The sequence below is a fragment of the Grampus griseus genome (genome assembly GCF_964374135.1).
Source record: "Grampus griseus genome assembly, chromosome: 17".
Classification (NCBI taxonomy): domain Eukaryota; kingdom Metazoa; phylum Chordata; class Mammalia; order Artiodactyla; family Delphinidae; genus Grampus; species Grampus griseus.
The window spans coordinates 29,799,819-29,817,335 of record NC_139011.1 but is presented as its reverse complement, the minus strand read 5'-3'; the positions used below and the strand labels follow the sequence as shown (position 1 = coordinate 29,817,335).

Genomic DNA, 17,517 nt, shown 5'->3' with positions numbered 1-17,517 from the left:
TAAGAACAGTAGCTTTCTTACAGCAATTTTTATACATGCATGGCAAATTATTCTGATCTCCAAAGAAGGTTATTTATTCTGCATATAGTCTCTAAAAACTTAGAGGAAAGTATCATTCATTTAAGCCTCTTCCACATGCTCCATCATTCAAAATTTGTTTTAATTTGTGAAGGAGAAGTGAAAGAGACATGAACAATGAAGAACTTTAGCGTTAACCACTCAGAATACCTGGGTTCAAATTCTATATCTATCTCAAAGTAAATATGTAACCTTGTAAAAATTATTTGATTTCATTGGTCCTCAGCTTGCTTATCTATAAAATAGATAAAATAAATAAAATAGATAAAATAGATATAATACCTACTATTTATAAAAATATATGTGCTTATCTGTTTGGATGTTGATACTACTTAACCAAGGTAGATTTATTAACAACCTATTTGTTACTAAACACCTTTCTTAATAGAATGTCATTTTCATACTTGCTTTTGGGACAGAACATCCAATATCCATTGCCCTCTTTGCAGATAGATTGATTTATTTCATACACAAAGCAATAGCAATTTCAAAGGCAGGAAATGTGGTTATGTTGTATGGATGAGATAAATCACACCATAATCGTGTGTCGAGATAAAATGCAATCTATATGACTAAATATGGGAGGTCACTTCCCAACTTCTATTAATAGGTATTTGCTATATTGTCAGCTTTTTTTTTTTTAACATCTTTATTGGAGTATAATTGCTTTACAATGGTGTGTTAGTTTCTGCTTTATAACAAAGTGAATCCGCTATACATATACATATATCCCCATATCTCTTCCCTCTTGCGTCTCCTTCCCTCCCACCCTCCCTATCCCACCCCTCTAGGTGGTCACAAAGCACCGAGCTTATCTCCCTGTGCTGTGTGGCTGCTTCCCACTAGCTATCTATTTTACATTTGGTAGTGTATATATGTCCATGCCACTCTCTCACTTTGTCCCAGCTTACCCTTCCCCCTCCCCGTGTCAAGTCCATTCTCTGGTAGGTCTGCGTCTTTATTCCCATCCTGCCCCTAGGTTTGAGAGGAGATGAAAAGTATCAGATACAATAGACGAAAAGTGAAAAATATGGAGAGAATGAAGAAAGAAAATCTTAAAATTGAGAAAGCTGTAATCCTTAACTTAATACTTTCCTGCGAATTGGGAAAAGGTCCTTGTTAGTCATCATTAGCACTGTAATCCTTCAGACCACTTCACTGACCAAAAAATTGCCCCCAAATAGTTTGAGCACCACAGCATGCATTTATTCCTGTATATATCCTACCAGTATCTTTGGGGCACCTACAATGTCGACATGCCACACACTGGTGATCCTTAGCACTCCTTGGAGAATTCAGGTCAAGCAAGGGGATACATAGTGAGTTTTGTTTTCTTATTGTTTTTTAATCTGTCCCACTATGCAAAGGTAGATGATGAAAAGGTATGTCTGAATTCTATTTTGTCCCCACCCCATTCTGTCGTCTCTCCTCTTCTGCACTCCATGAAGAACAATGGACAGAGGGAAGTTAGGGTAACTTGGAGCCTTTCTACCTCATGCAATTGATATTTACCCGTCATGAAGGCAGCAACCCTCAAAGCCCAGGCATCTGAGTGGTCAGGCCTCTGAGATCAGGAAACAGAGAGGAAGAGTCATCACAATTGCTTGCAAGTAGCAGTGTTTTGATCTTGAACCAAAATACCAGAAATGTTTTAATTAATTGGGACAATGATAAATAAAATAGGAAGTGAGATAAGAGGTCGTTGCCTGAGAAAACAAGGCTTTTCTTCTCATATTTACAACTCTCTGAATGACCCACAAAAGAAAGTACATGCAAATAATATTGTAAGTTCCAGGATGTGCTTTTCCAAGAAGGATTGCCCACAGAAAAATCCAAGAGGGAGGTCATTAAATTGAATGGATGATATTTAGAATAGGCAGCTTCACCCCATGTAAAGCAATTGCAAGCCTTTCTTTGTGTTTTAGAAGTTTTTAGATAAATAGTCAGATTCAAGTAAGCTCTGTAACTTCGAGAGATGGTGCTTCTAAGGATATAGGCAGGAGGAACTGCAGACGTGGGATTCCTTGGTCTGTTAACAGACCTGTGGGAGGGCAGAAAGAATTGGGCTATTGTGCTTCAATCAGCAGCATAACCTACATGTCACAGTCAATTTAACCACGAAGCTTTAGAATTGGGATGAGGACAAATGACTGTCTGAAGCAGAACTTGAGAAAGGGGCAACTCATTTAGTGTGAAAGAATTAAGGGTTAGACGCAAACACCACCACAGAAAAACATTTTAAATAGACTTAAGGTTTGAAGATTGATAAGAGAAGATATCATAAAAGTTGCTGTAGCTAATTCCATAGTTGGTTAAGAGCATAGGTCATAGAGCCAGACTGCTTGGGATTGGGAACTGGTTCTGTCATTGAGTCACTGGACAATGCTGGGCAAGTTACTGCCCCTCTCTGTGCCTCAGCTTTCTCATTTGCTATGTGGGAAAATTATAATATTATCTACAGAAAATATTCAATGAATTAATACATTTAAAATTCTTCCAAAGGGCCTGATAGCTGGTAAAAGTTCTCAACATTTAACTATTACTATAACCCAGAACTGCCCCCAAGAAATAACTAATATTTACTTAACATTTACTATGCAATCGCACTTATGCAAAGTAATTTATGTGACTTACGCTTACTTTTTTTTTTTTTGCGGTACGCAGGCCTCTTACTGTTGTGGCCTCTCCCGTTGCGGAGCACAGGCTCCAGACGCGCAAGCTCAGCGGCCATGGCTCACGGGCCCAGCCGCTCCGCGGCATGTGGGATCTTCCCAGATCAGGGCACGAACCCATGTCCCCTGCATCGGCAGGCGGACTCTCAACCACTGCGCCACCAGGGAAGCCCACTTATGCTTACTCTTAACAATCATCCTATAATGTACGTACTATTATTACCTCATTTTACCAGTAATGAAAATGAGGCACGGAGAAGTTATGAAACTTGCCTAAGGTCACATAGCAAGGAAGTGGTGCTGTCAAGATTCATCCAGGCAGTCTGGCTCGAGGTACAACATACTTCATCACTGTGTGGTACTGTCTTTAGACTTGACATAGGAAATAGAGGACACAAACAATGCATTTGCTTTCATGTCTGTCTATTTCAATGGGTTTAGGTTTCTCAACCACAGGGGCTATAGTGGATTTATCACCGTCGCCCAGTACCTAGCAGACCATCTTGTACACAGTGCATATTTGATTAGATAACTGGCTAACTGACTGCCTATCCTTTGTTAATGGCAGGTGCTTAGCTCCATGACTCATGCCTGTTTCCTAAAATCCCGTGGCAGAACTCACTGCCATCTCTTATGAAGCAGTCTTCTTGACACTACTATAGTCCTGTGGGCCCTCACTGAGCCCTCCAGCCACCAATAAAGGGACAGTCTCTGGTCTCCCTGTTCATTCGCCCACCCTCTTGTCCATCCTCTTTCTAACACTTCCACTCCAAGGCCAGTATAAGGAGCATCACATAGGACTTTAATGAAGACAATACCAGAGGAAAGAAGAGGAATGAGAAGGACCCAGGCCTGGAGTAAGGTCCTCTGAGTCCTTCTGTCTGTCCAGCTGAGGACTGCCTCACCATCTCTCTTTTTTGGTTTTCAAGCCTCAGAAGTCTCCAAAGTGCAGAATGGGCAAACTGGTGTTTGAGAAAAAGCAGGCCACTGGGAAGCCAAAAAAAAAATTAGAACTTTCATTTCTAATATAATAAGCAAGTTAATAATAAATTCATATAGGGCTTCCCTGGTGGCGCAGTGGTTGAGAGTCTGCCTGCTAATGCAGGGGACATGGGTTCGAGCCCTGGTCTGGGAAGATCCCACATGCCACAGAGCGGCTGGGCCCGTGAGCCACAACTGCTGGGCCTGCGCGTCTGGAGCCTGTGCTCCGCAACAGGAGAGGCTGTGATAGTGGGAGGCCCGCGCACCGCAATGAAGAGTGGCCCCCACTTGCCACAACTAGAGAAGGCCCTCGCACAGAAACAAAGACCCAGCACAGCAAAAATAAATAAATAAATTAATAAACTCCTACCCCCAACATCTTCTAAAAAAATAAAAAATAAAAAAAAAATAAATTCATATAAGGCCTGACTTTGGAGCCTTCACCCCATCAGTATATCAAATGGCTCTGCATTATTCATCTCTGAAAGAGAAAAAGTGCCACAGAGTTAATGGAATTGAAGGCATTGCCTTCATATGATTGTTCTCTTTCAGCGTATTGTCATATGTTGCAGCTTAGGTGTTTTGGGGAAAGTGGATTCAAGAATGATTTTTATCTATTCTTAACTGAATTAACTTTCACAGTCCAGACAGTGTCTTTAAAAATGCTAAATAGCCAGCATATATGAAAAAGAAAATGGCAATTCTGTTAAGTGTCACATACTATAAATAAAAACAAAGATTAGCTGAGTAGATCTAACAAGAATCTTTGAAAATTTTGAAAATACTAAAATGCCTACTTAAAATTCATATTTCCTTTCACTATCCTTAACAATGAATTCTGTTCTTAGTGAAAATTGCAGCTTGAGATATTAAGTAATCAATGTAATTCATGTTCCTAAATTTAAAACAGAGAAGTATAAACTATCATGAAATTGGACAATTTAGAAAACAGATAAGTTATAACAATTTGCCACTAATTATCCAAGAATTGTCTATTATCTTAACATATTTGGGTCATGTTAAATATGGGTAGGCCTCAACACTTCTAAGTCTAGAACAACCTGCATTTATTATTTTTTTTGAACAACCTGCAGTTTTTTCTTAAACTGCTTTGTATATGGCAGATTTGGACATTCTTACATCAGCCTGCCAATAAATATTCAAATTTTCAACTGCTATGTTTCTTTCTGTCTGCCAGTAGATTGGTTTTGGCAACTTTACCGACCTAATATTTGATTATTTGAAAGTTTCACTGCAGCTATTTTGAACATATATTTCTTTGTACACATAAGGTTCCTTGAAGGATGTCTCTGAGAAAAGGGCTGAGGAACAGGGTCATGGTGGGGCCTCACTCCAGTTCTCCTCTAGCCCCTTGATTTGCATTTAGATTACATTTTAAGCTTCTGCCTAATAACTTGTTTGGAAATTGGGTTCCACTGCTAAGAAATATTTACAGTTCATCAGCTCATTTGTTAAAAATATTAAACTTTCACTCTATTACTGACATTTAAAAGTTATTAAATATTCAATTTATTCAATAAATTATTCATTAATACTATATTAAACCTACTGCTTATTATAGCTCTGTTCTTGATATTTAAAAACTGAGTAAAATTGGAAAATAAAGAAAAGACTGGTGATATTAGTAATAAAGATACAATTTTCGCCTCTTATGTCTGTGCACTTGAGGTAAGGTAGATGTAAGGTCTTCTGGGTACAGCAAATCAAATTTTTAGCTGCAGTAAATACCCACTGCATTTTAATCTAGTCAACACTATAGTAATAGTGAAGATAAGAACAGTGTTAAAGTGTTTTATAAAATCTTGGAATTATCTTTAAAGGTTTAGAAATGAATTAAAATTTGGGATTTTAAAATATTTATTTTGGGACTTCTCTGGTGGTGCAGTGGTTAAGAATCTGCCTGCTTATGCAGGGGACACGGGTTTGAGCCCTGGTCCAGGAAGATCGCACCTGCTGTGGAGCAACTAAGCCCGTGTGCCAGAACTACTGAGCCTGCACTCTAGAGCCCGCGAGCCACAACTACTGAGCCTGCATGCCACAACTACTGAAGCCTGCATGCCTAGAGCCCGTGCTCCACAACAAGAGAAGCCACTGCAATGAGAAGCCTGCGCACCGCAACACAGAATAGCCCCCCCTCACCACAACTAGAGAAAGCCCGCGTGAAGCAACAAAGACCCAACGTGGCCATAAATAAGTAAATAAATAAATATATAAAATATTTATTTGTTCTCTGGGAATGGAAACCCTCCAATAACCTTTTTTTTTAATTGAAGTATAGCTGATTTACAATGTTGTACTAATTTCTGCTGTACACCAAAGTGACTCAGTTATACACATATATACATTCTTTTTTTTATATTCTTTTCATTATGGTTTATCCTGGGAGACTGGATATAGTTCCCTGTGCTATACAGTAGGACCTTGTTGTTTATCCATTCTAAATGTAATAGTTTGCATCTACTAACCCCAAACTCCCAATCCCTCCCTCTCCTTCCCCTCCCCGCTTGGCAATCACAAGTCTGTTCTCTATGTCTGTGACTCTGTTTCTGTTTTGTATATAGGTTGATTTGTGCATATTTTAGATTCCACATATAAGTGATATCATATGTTATTTATCTTTCTCTTTCTGACTTATTTCTCTTAGTATGATCATCTCCAGTTGCATCCATGTTGCTGCAAATGGCATTACTTTGTTCTTTTTTATGGCTGAGTAGTATTCCATTGTATATATGTACCACATCTTCTTTATCCATTCAACTGTCAATGGACATTTAGATTGTTTCCATGTCTTGGCTATTATGAATAGTGCTGTTATGAACAGAGGGGTGCATGTACCTTTTTGAATTATAGCTTTGTCCAGGTATATGCCCAAGAGTGGGATTGCTGGATCATATGGTAGTTCTACTTTTAGTTTTCTGAAGAACCTCTATACGGTTTTCCACAGTGACTGCCCCCATTTATATTCCCACCAACAGCATAGGAGGGAAACCCTCCAATAATCTTTAGGTCTAGTTTTATAACTCAACGCATTCAGCTTTCATAAACAAAATAGAGACTTTCTGTAAAGTGTGCACCTTCCTAATAAGTTAAACTACACATAAAATGAAACTTTAAAATATACCGCCTTCCAAAATTATCATCAGCCGTTCCACAGAAATATACAGTAATTTTACCGATATGATGCCAGTGAGTTTGATGGCTTCCATGTATATATTACTAACAATTCAAGATATTCTCACTTCATTTGCATTTTATTAATAGTTCAGCTACCGAGTTACTTTAGACACAGCTTGATGCTAATTTGCATGCACTTTCAATAGTTCAACACGAACTTCAATACATGCCAATGTAGACCGGTAGTAAGTAAGCTGTATAATCATATAGTATATATACTTTACTACATTTATTTTGCTCTATATTCTCCAGCACTTACTGCCAAAAGAAAAAATCTGCATATGCCCAAATACATTATTGATGAAATTATTAGCTACCAGTAGGGTCGTATCTGGCTTTATATGTTTTTCGTCACTTTCTTGGTTAAATATTACCTTTTCATTTGTTTAAAGGAAGAAATCAGATCATTTGGATAGGCAACAAAGACTAAACAAGGCTGAAAACCTCTCACTTCCAATATTTCTATGTAAGAATTAGAGAAGAGTGTTTAGGGACAGAGCCTCCAAATATAAGAAAAGATGATCCACAGAGTGCTTCATTCTTTAGAAACCTCATTGATAAGGGAGGGGGCACATCTTTTGTACACTTTGTAAAGAGATTTAAACACTAAGAGGCCCTCCTTCCCTCAGACCATGGGGCTAGAACCAAAGGGAGTTTGGAACTTCCCAACTTCATAACAAACGATAATCTTGTATTGGAACAAAAGGCAAGGCTGACTCAGAATGTTATTAGGGTTGTGCGTGTAAGCAAATGACACAATATAGCTTGTGGTATTAAAAAAAGAATAGAAGAAGACAAGGCCCAGGAAAAGGCTGTTTATGTTTCCACACAGAGACAAGGCATGCAGAATGAGAAAACAAAACCTCCTTAATTAGCAAATTATAGTACAGGGGCTGATAAACCTCCGTATTTTGTAGCTGAGCATCCCACTTGTTGCTTCTCCCCTCTCATCATCTACGTAAGTGGGAACACTTGTCATATTTATATCTAAAACAAATGACAGAAGGAGGAAAGGTTTCTAAATAGACTGAATGTAAAAGGCTGAGTCAGAGTCCCATTTCTATGAAAACAGAATGCCTCTGATATTTTGTCAACCTTCTTGCTAATGCCACAACAAACAGGATGAAACAGGCACATAAAGCAGAGGACCCCCGGGCACCCAGACTCATCTAACCAGAGGCTGCTGATTTGTATTGTTATTCAGGTGCTTTTTCTTTTTTAACGTGTGTCTGTTTTTGGACTATTTCTCTGTTCACATCAAGATGGGCAGGGGGGGAAAAAAGACATGAAATTTCCCTGCCTGTACTCTAAAATGTCACCTCACAGCATGTCCCAATACCACACCAAGAAATGGCTTAGACAGGCTCTATGCCAACTGGCACGGACCTGAAGATTATTTGGCTTCTTGGAAGGTCATCTTTTTCCCACACAGCAAACCTCACAATTTACCTTGCAATGGTCTCAATGTTAATACTGTATTCATTTTGTGATATAGAACAGGGGTCAGCAAACTTTTTCTGTAAAGGGTTGGATGTCAAGTTTTAAGCTCTGTGGGCCTTCTGGTCTCTGTTGCAACTACTCAAGTCTGCCTTTATAGGAAGAAAGCAGCCATAGACAATACATAAGCAAATGGGTATGGCTCTGTTCCAATAAAACTTTATTTACAAATGGATGCACAGTATCCATCAACACTCAAGGAATGAGTGTGGTTGTATTCCAGTAAACCTTTATTTACAAACATAGGTAGCAGGCACAATTTAGCCCAAGGGCCATTGTTTGCTGACCCCTGTAACAGAATATGGAAACTCAGGACTAATTAAAATTTCTCCCATTACATAGCTAGTAGGGTAATGTATAGAACATAGTTAAGTCTCATTTTCATACATATATTTAATTTTAGTCAAAATATGCCCATGGAATTCATTCATTCCTCTAGTCATTAAAAAGAAAGTATTCTTTCCAACTACGTTCCAGGCATTGTGCAAGAAAAGTAGATCTGCTATCTGCTATCAAAATAATACATAAAATAATAAATAAGAACTAGTGAACAAGACAGGCACAGTCTCTATCTCATAGCATACAGGGTCTGGGAGAATATATTATGCAAATATTTACGGAAGTCTACTATGTGTCATGCACTCTTCTAGGGGTAAGGTGTACTGCATGCAACAAGATGGACAAGGACCTCTTGTTGTGTTTACATTCTTAGTAGAGGTAGACGGAATAAATTATATGACAAACAATAAAAGGTCACAGTGGTAAATGCCATGAAGAAATAATACATATATTATGATAGAAAATCACGTAGCAGAGTGGGGGAAAGTGGTAGGTAATGGTGCTCAGTGAAGACTTTCTGAGAAGATTTCTGAGCAAAGACCTGAATGAAGAGAAAAAGTCGTTCATGCCAAGATCTGGGGCAAGAATTTTCCTAGCTAGGCAAACAGAATGTGAAGTCCCTGAGACAGCAAAGAGCTGGTCTGCTGGAGATATAACAAGAAGGCTAAAGTCATTTAAGTGTCTGGAATGAGGGAAAGGTGGTAAATGAGGAATCCAGATAGGAGTGTGGGGGCGGATCATATAGGACCTCATGGTAAAGAATCTGGATCCTTTTCTCATGTAATGTAAAAATGTAGGGGGATTTTAAGGAAAAGAATGGTATATTCTCATTCATTTTAAATTATTGAACCAATAATTACATATGAATGAGTACTACTAAAAGAAAGCTCAATGTGAAAGCTCACAGTCAGGAGTAAGAAAGGCTGCAATCACCCATAGAAAAGAACCTACTTGCCATGCTCCTAAAACCTGACATCCACCAATGGAGACAGTTTGCGGGAAGGCTTGCTCCTTCCTGCAGAGAAATCCAAAAGGCTGTTATAGCTCCAAATGTCAACTTCTGGGGCCCAGAAAGTCTTTATGCCTTCTTGGATCTTTCAATTCTACAATATAACGAGCAAATAATAAAACCTAACTATTCATTGAAAAGTTAATACAGAGGTATTAACTAAAGAGCTCTACTTAGCTCGAAAATCAGGGGTTACTCTCAATTGAAGTTGGTGGAGAAATTTCTACAACTGAGTTTAAAAGACAATTATTCCTATTAACCTTTCTTGGCAATTGTCATTTTTATCTCTATGCATAAATCATATATGCATATTTTCTTCAAATTTAGTGACAAATTTTTAAAAACATACTGATCAATTGTCTGCTCATTTTACACACTCTAGAAATCCCCTCACATGTGCAAATAAAACAGAGAGTATCCTCTCTGGCTTAGTTTTGCACAGTCACCAGCCACAAAAACAATGCACAGATGAGAAGTAAGTGTTAGTTACTTAGATTCACATGTTCACATATTATTATTACAAATATATGTAAATATATGCCACTCCTGTATGCAGTAACTGTTTGCCTATGGGTCTGGAAGTATAAAATTCTTTTTCATCCCACAGGATGACCCTCAAGTAACTTAGAAGCAAACTTTAACATCTGAAAGCAGTTGCAAGGTCCCTTAACTTGCTTTATTTTATACATGGCACCACACACTTGAACATGTGATGTTTTTATTTTTATATTATGATAACAGAGATATTATTCAGACACTTAATAAACATCTTTGGGGATATAAAGATGGATAAAGAGACTTTTGCTACGCTCTACGGACTCACAGTCTAAGTAGGTGAACAGCCCTCAAAACAAATAATGAAAATGACAACAGCCACACAACATGGAAATGCAGTGCTAACATGATACATGCAATGTGATAACACTGGAGAACTCAGCCTTTGAGGATAAGTGGAGTGTGGGTACATTTCATGGAGAAACCAACAACAACATGACTCTTAAAGAATAATTAAGAAGACAAATGAATTCATAGAAGTTTTTAAGATCCTAGACCATTGGCTGAATACAATTTGGATAATTAATACCACATATTCTAGACTCAATATCTTTTTAATTAATATTAGGACAAAAATAATTGCATGATGTAGTTGAAGGGGAGCAGAATTTCTCATGCCAAATTATGAATTTTTGGCATAAGGATTATTTCAGGCTGATACTTTTAAGAAACAGCAGACATAGGAAAAGCTCTAAAAACCAAGTCGAAATTAGCCTTCTATAAGAGAAATTTACATTTATAAGGGAGATCTCCATTTGTAAGGGTGTCTCACTCTCTGTACCTCCAAGAGGAAGATGACTAAACCTCTAGCAACTCTATCAACGGAGAAGGCATGGACTTAAATCTTCATAACAACCATACTCTTGTTTACTATGTTTTACCTGAAAACCTGGCTCTCCCTACCCAACATCTTCTTTTGTCTTTAGCTGGAGACGGTATTTAAGGTGGAAGCTTGGGTCATTTGGGGGAGTTACTCAATTTTCCTGGGCATCTCCCATGTATACAGGAGGTATACATGTTATTAAACTTCTGTTTGTTTTTCTCTTGTTAACATGTTTTTTATTATAGAAAAGTCTCAGCCATGAACCAGAAGGGTAGAGAGAAAATTATTTTTCCTCCTCCACATAGTCCTTGCTTAAAAGACAACTTAAAATCTACTTAGGGAAGGAAGGTATATATCCAAAATGTTAACAGTACATAATAAAATGTAGATTGCAACACATAGACAAGGCATCCATTTATTCAATCAACAAACATTTATTATCTATCTGCTATGGATGATATACTACTCTAAGCCCTGGGGAAATGACACTGGACAAACACATCACTGGCCTCATGAAAGTCACCTTCTATGAGTAGATATTAATATGAGTTAATATGTGTAATACAAGGGCTTTTAAAAAGATTATCATCATCATTAATATATTTCAGGTAACTGCATGCCAGATACTAATTCTCTGAAGAAAAGAATACAATATTCAAGTAGAGGATGCTGTTAGTCAAAAAATGCTGTCAATAGAAAAATTTAGCCAAGCACTTCATTAAAAGTATTTCATTTATTAAAATATTCTGGATCGTAATTCATAACTACATTTCTTACTAACAATCAATTTGTCAATTTTAGCTAGTATGAAATGCTTATAGTAGATAGATTCTTGTTCTCTGTTACAAGGCATATTTTTTTTTAACTCAATGTATTTATACTTTCAACCAAAAAAAGAAAAGACACCATTTGGCAAAGGCAAAACAGACTTTCTAAGCATTCCCCCAAATTCTAATATTTTAAATCCGAATGTTTTAAATACACATATTTGTGAACTTTGGGTATATGAGAGAAAGAAAACAATAGTTCAAGAAGCACAGGGGCTTCCCTGGTGGCGCAGTAGTTGAGAGTCCGCCTGCCGATGCAGGGGACACGGGTTCGGGCCCCGGTCCAGGAAGATCCCACATGCCGCGGAGCGGCTGGGCCTGTGACCCATGGCCACTGAGCTTGCGCGTCCGGAGCCTGTGCTCCGCAGGGGGAGAGGCCACAACAGTGAGAGTCCCGCATACCGCAAAAAAAAAAAAAAAAAAAAAGCACAGGATGTGGAGTAGACATTAAACAACAGACATTTCTGTGTAATAGAAAGGTAGAAAGGAATCACAAGAAAGTGGCGAAGACACAAAGGCCTTTGTGTTTACTGTCACTATCCCAAGATCTGGTCACTCTCTGGTAATGGGTATGGTTTGCTAATAATTCTGAAAAGAGCTATATGGTGGAAGAGAGTCAAACCTAGACATATAGCCCAGGTGTTTCACCCAATAAAAATGTGATTTTTTGAACAATTATGTATATTGCTTTTCCCTATCTGAAAAGTAAGGATAATGCTATAAACCTATCTCACATTGGTGTTAATCGACAAGTTATCATGGAAACCTGATCTCCGAGAATTAAATCCATCGCATCAAGAGACCAGTGCCATAACAGTTCCAGTACTTACAGTGACCAACACATCCTATGCCCTGCTGACCACCTTGCTTATCATCTTATTCAGTTGTAAGACCAGAAAAGTTGAGGAATGAGATTGGAGAGTATAAGTTTCATAAGGTGACTTATAGTGACAGTCAGCGTTTTCTGAAGAATATTTAAAAGAACCCAGTTTACCAAACATCGGGGAAGGTAATAGATTAATATAACTTATCATCGATCTGCTTCTAGCATTGATAATACACATTCAGCATCAAAAAAATTCCTGATAGTGATGATATGAGCTGCATAATAATCATATGCTTTGATTAATTATTTTGTTGAATAAATGGATGAATTATTTACACTTACACTGATAGCCTCAGTTGCTGCAGTGCATTGCTTCTTATCCTAACACAACTACTGGGAATCAAAATAGAAGTAGTACAAATTATAGTATTAAGCATACCAAATGGTTACAATAACAAAGATTTACATTTGAATTATCAAAATAAGTACCTTACATGAAATTTAGAACTTGAAGTATGGAAAACCTCTAATTAAGGGAAATTTATGAAAGCCTTTAGCAAGTTCTTTGCTGAATGCATTTATTTGGTTTCTTGATCCTCCAACCAATCACATTAACAATGACAAAAGACGTGCAAATTTAAACGGACAATAGTCAAGCCAAACTGCTCTGACTCATACCAACAGGGACATTTTCAGCATATATTCGGCTTGATTCATGCTAGCAAGGGTCAATATAACCAAAGAACATTTTCATAATTATGCCTGGCTATAATCTGAAAACTATCTCATAATCATTGACCAAAAACAATGCAAACAAAAATCAAATTTATTTCAAACATTAACATGTGAAGCCTGGGCATGATTTAAACCAGCAGAATCATGTATTTACCCTGCTACTGCTTAATAACTGCACAGCAACAAAAAAAATACGCATTACTATGTTTAAATCACCATTTTGATTGTATATTTTAAGCAAACAAAATATTACATTTTTGGTAGAATAGCTCATTGAAGACAATTTGGAACTAAATTTCCCTCTCCACCTCCCTCAATGAATTCGGACTAATTTATGATTAAATTCTCATTAAAAACTATATGGGCGGTATATTGAGAATAGTAATAAGCTATTCAACCAAATTCACTTGTTCACGACGGAAATAAGTTCTGTGAAAGGAAAAAAATATATTCTATTATAAACTGCTGCTGTAATTAGTGCCTGAAATTTAAGCTATATTATCAAAAGACTGCAGAATTCTCCTTGCTTGCTATTATTTTGCCTATGTATTTTTTCACCTGTAATCTACAATAGAAAGATTAACTAAAATTCCAGGTTTGGAAACTCTAAAACTACTAAGTTTTAGTTAATTTGTCAAATAAAATAACAGTGATCTTAGTTCAGTCCCTAGTGGACAAAAAGTAAAATAACTATTACTCGGCATGATTCAGCAGGAGATGATCTAAGTGAGCGTGACCACACAGGAACAAAATAGAGCATCTGTCCTTTCCCTATCTTTTATCTTCTTAAAGGGTTTGTTCTGACTAACTTAAAGAAGACTAGACTCCTTGCGTTCCTACCCATACACACCAACTGAATTTTTAGCAAAGATCCCTGGGGGAGAAGCTTTCCACAAATGGGACATTGACATTGCCACCTTTCCAGTGATATATTTGAATACACTTGTTATCTGCTGCTTACCTGTTACACAATTAAACAGAGAGTAAAGAGGGAATGAACTGCAGAAAGTATGTTATTTCTTTATAGGCATATTTTCAACAAAAACTTTTAAATGATTTATACAGAAATAACTAAATAAAATGTTTAATTTGATTTTTACAAATTGGGATTTAAATGCATACTCAACATTAACATTTATCTGGATACTTAGACTCCCATATTGCACTGTGTTTAACTACAATGTCCTGAGGAAAGAGGTACTTCAGGAACATACCAAAGCCTACATGTTGTGTTCAGCCCAAATCTGCAGGTGCATATCTTCGGGAACAGCCACCACTGGCTCAATTTCTCCTTTCATAGTGGGTAAACAACCTCTTCCTGATGAGTTCACATTAAAATAAATCTTCCTGATTTTTTCTCAAGGACAGAAGAAATATATGACAGAAATCAGTCCTTTACTATACTACTACTTGCTGAAATTGTTACCTTTATATACTTATTCAAGTTCTCCAATCAAATATCATATTTTGTATTTACTCTCATTTCATATTAACTTTACTAGAGGTTGAAAAATAAGTATCTGGTGATGATTTTCTGTCCTAGCTGAAGAAAATTTCTTGGTGTAAAATCGATATGATCCTAAACTAGTATTGTCATTATTACTTTATTTTTTCACTAACTTATTCAATTTTTTAAGTTGGATTTTGATAGAAAACTTAAGCTAAATTTTAAATAAGGGAAAACCAGAAATGTGATAAAATGTGCCAGTATTAGGCATACAAAACGGGGTGCCACCACACCTTCAGAGGCTTGCACAAGCCTAAAAAACGTTTGCTCACCCGTGAAGTCACAGGGAAAGCGCCGTCTTGCATTTGCAAACACTGCCCCCCTGGAGCAAAAGGTAAACACACACATGCTCCCCTAAGGAACTCTAAGTTAGCTGCACTGCAAGAACAGAAAAGGCTCCGTGCATTTAGAAACTGAAAGCAATCACTTACTTTTTGCAGCCACTGAGTATAATTTTCCATCACATGCTCCAGATGTTGAAGTTTCTGGGAAGAGAAATCCTGTTCCACGTGTGGAGCATCTCTCTGCAGAGCGTTTGTGTTGTACTGGTCTGTCGTACTCTCACGACAGTTCCCGTCGTGTTCTGGAAGAATGAAAGTGTAGGCACACTGCCCATGCTGAATCCGATTATATCTTCTCCCACCGTTTTCTGGACTTCGGCGCTGGTTGCTGCACCCTATGTGAGTCAGAATAGCAGCGAGGAAAGCAAAGGAAAGGAAAACTGTCATTGTACTGCCAGCACTCTCTTTCCGTGCCTCTCGCAAAACTTGCTCCTTTCTTCTGACCTTTAAACTAGTTCTTTATTTCAGGTAAAACTGCTTGTTTGTTTGACTTTTTCCCCTCTCAAAGAAAGCTTTTGTAGAAGAATCACAGAAAACTAGCCATCTGTTAGCTTTGTTCTAAAATGTTATTTTTTTAATTTCACTGTAAAGATAGTTTCCTTAGTTAAAACTTGAGATATTTATTGCATAGTAGCTGAGATTTATGGTTTCCTCAGTGTAACCGTTCAGCGTGTAGCCTGCCTGAGTCAGCTGCGTGTACATATTCTAGACCCTTTCCTCTACCCTATCTGCTGCAGATCTGCTATTTTCTCCCAGACCTCAGTGAGTTTTATTAAGGTTGCACATCCAAGCCAAGCTGGAAGCAGGCAGCCTTTCACAAGATGACTTGACAAGAATGCATGAGTGTGCCCCTATGCTAAGAATTGCTGATGGCTTGGAGCGGCTGGATCGTCTTACAAATTGGCTAGATGCGCATGACCTCGATCATGTATGGCCCTCCCGCCCCTTCCGCAGACAACTGCCTTGAGCCTTTAGGATATTCACCGCAAATCAATAGAGCAGTCCACCTTAATACACTTTTGGTGTGCATGCTGACCTACTAAAATCTAGTAAACTAACAGCATGTTTTTAAAGTTCTACTTAATTGGGGAACCCGAAGAAGAAAACTGACATAGTGTCTAGTAAAATTACTTTTTATAGTGAATGATAAATTTCTATAATTATTAATTAAAAAAAAATTTATTCATTACTCTGGGGAAAAAGATATTAAAACCATTTTTAGAGATGGTATTCTTTCATTGTATTCACTTAGACTTTTAGGAAATTATCAGGAAGGGTCAAATTAGCAAAACATTTCATAACATCACTCAAATATAGCATAGGCATATTAAATAGAATAATTTAAGTACTTTCTGAGATATAAATTTTAAATAAAACTGGTCCCCCAATTAGAATGCAGCCCTATGTGTTCTGTGTACATAAACTGAGCAACTTCCTTACAAAAACAGTCTGGTTACAATTTAAGACAGTGGCCTGAGAATTATTAATTTCCGTGGTACATTGTAATCATATATTTCACAAGGCCCTCTTTGGTGTTGCTATGGCTATCTTTAATGCTGGTATGGAAGTTCTACGTAAATTCTCCTGTGGATGTATAGACAAACTATCTGAGAACAAACATATCAGGTGTGCTAATGAGGCAGCAAAGTGCTGTATGGGAGAAATTGCTGTGCTTCTATTAAGTAAAGAAATAAAAATTATCAGAAGGTGATTTCCTAAATGTAGCATGTAAACATTTGAACATAAAGAACAGGTGATAATTATAGAATTAATTTTACAGCACTGAAATCTTTACTAAGTGTGTGTGGAAAACATGAATTATAACCAGGGGCTTTCACCAAGAACTGGGAAGGATTTTGGGGAACGGATTTCCCAACTGCAGTCATGGTGTGAAAACGAAGCGACAGATGTTGACTCTCATGTTCTGGAATGGAGGGGCAGGGCAGTGGATGAAGGGCAGTAGGGGTTAGAGACTGGCGTGTGAAGAGAAGTTAGAGGAGAGGGCAAAACAAATTCCAGAAAAAAATGTGATTTACTTGGGGGAAAACATTGTGCCAAGACTTATCAGTCCTTTCCACACCAAATAACAAATTTCTGAACTGACAGATATGGAAGCAAGTAATACCAAACAT

The 17,517-nt window shown here is 37.5% G+C and overlaps 1 protein-coding gene across 3 annotated transcripts in view; it reads right to left on the bottom strand.

Moving 5' to 3' along the window:
- Positions 1-16,112, bottom strand: part of ANGPT1 (angiopoietin 1) — a 250,950-nt gene extending 234,838 nt beyond the window's left edge. For 2 of the 3 annotated variants that reach the window (XM_082675101.1, XM_082675102.1), the window contains exon 1: positions 15,476-16,112. In XM_082675101.1, coding sequence (XP_082531227.1) covers positions 15,476-15,772 — 297 coding nt within the window. In that variant the 5' untranslated portion in view covers positions 15,773-16,112. Of the gene's footprint in view, positions 1-1,590; positions 1,652-15,475 lie in introns of those variants that run through there. The other variant, XM_082675103.1, reaches the window with a different exon arrangement.
- Positions 16,113-17,517: the final 1,405 nt, after the last annotated feature.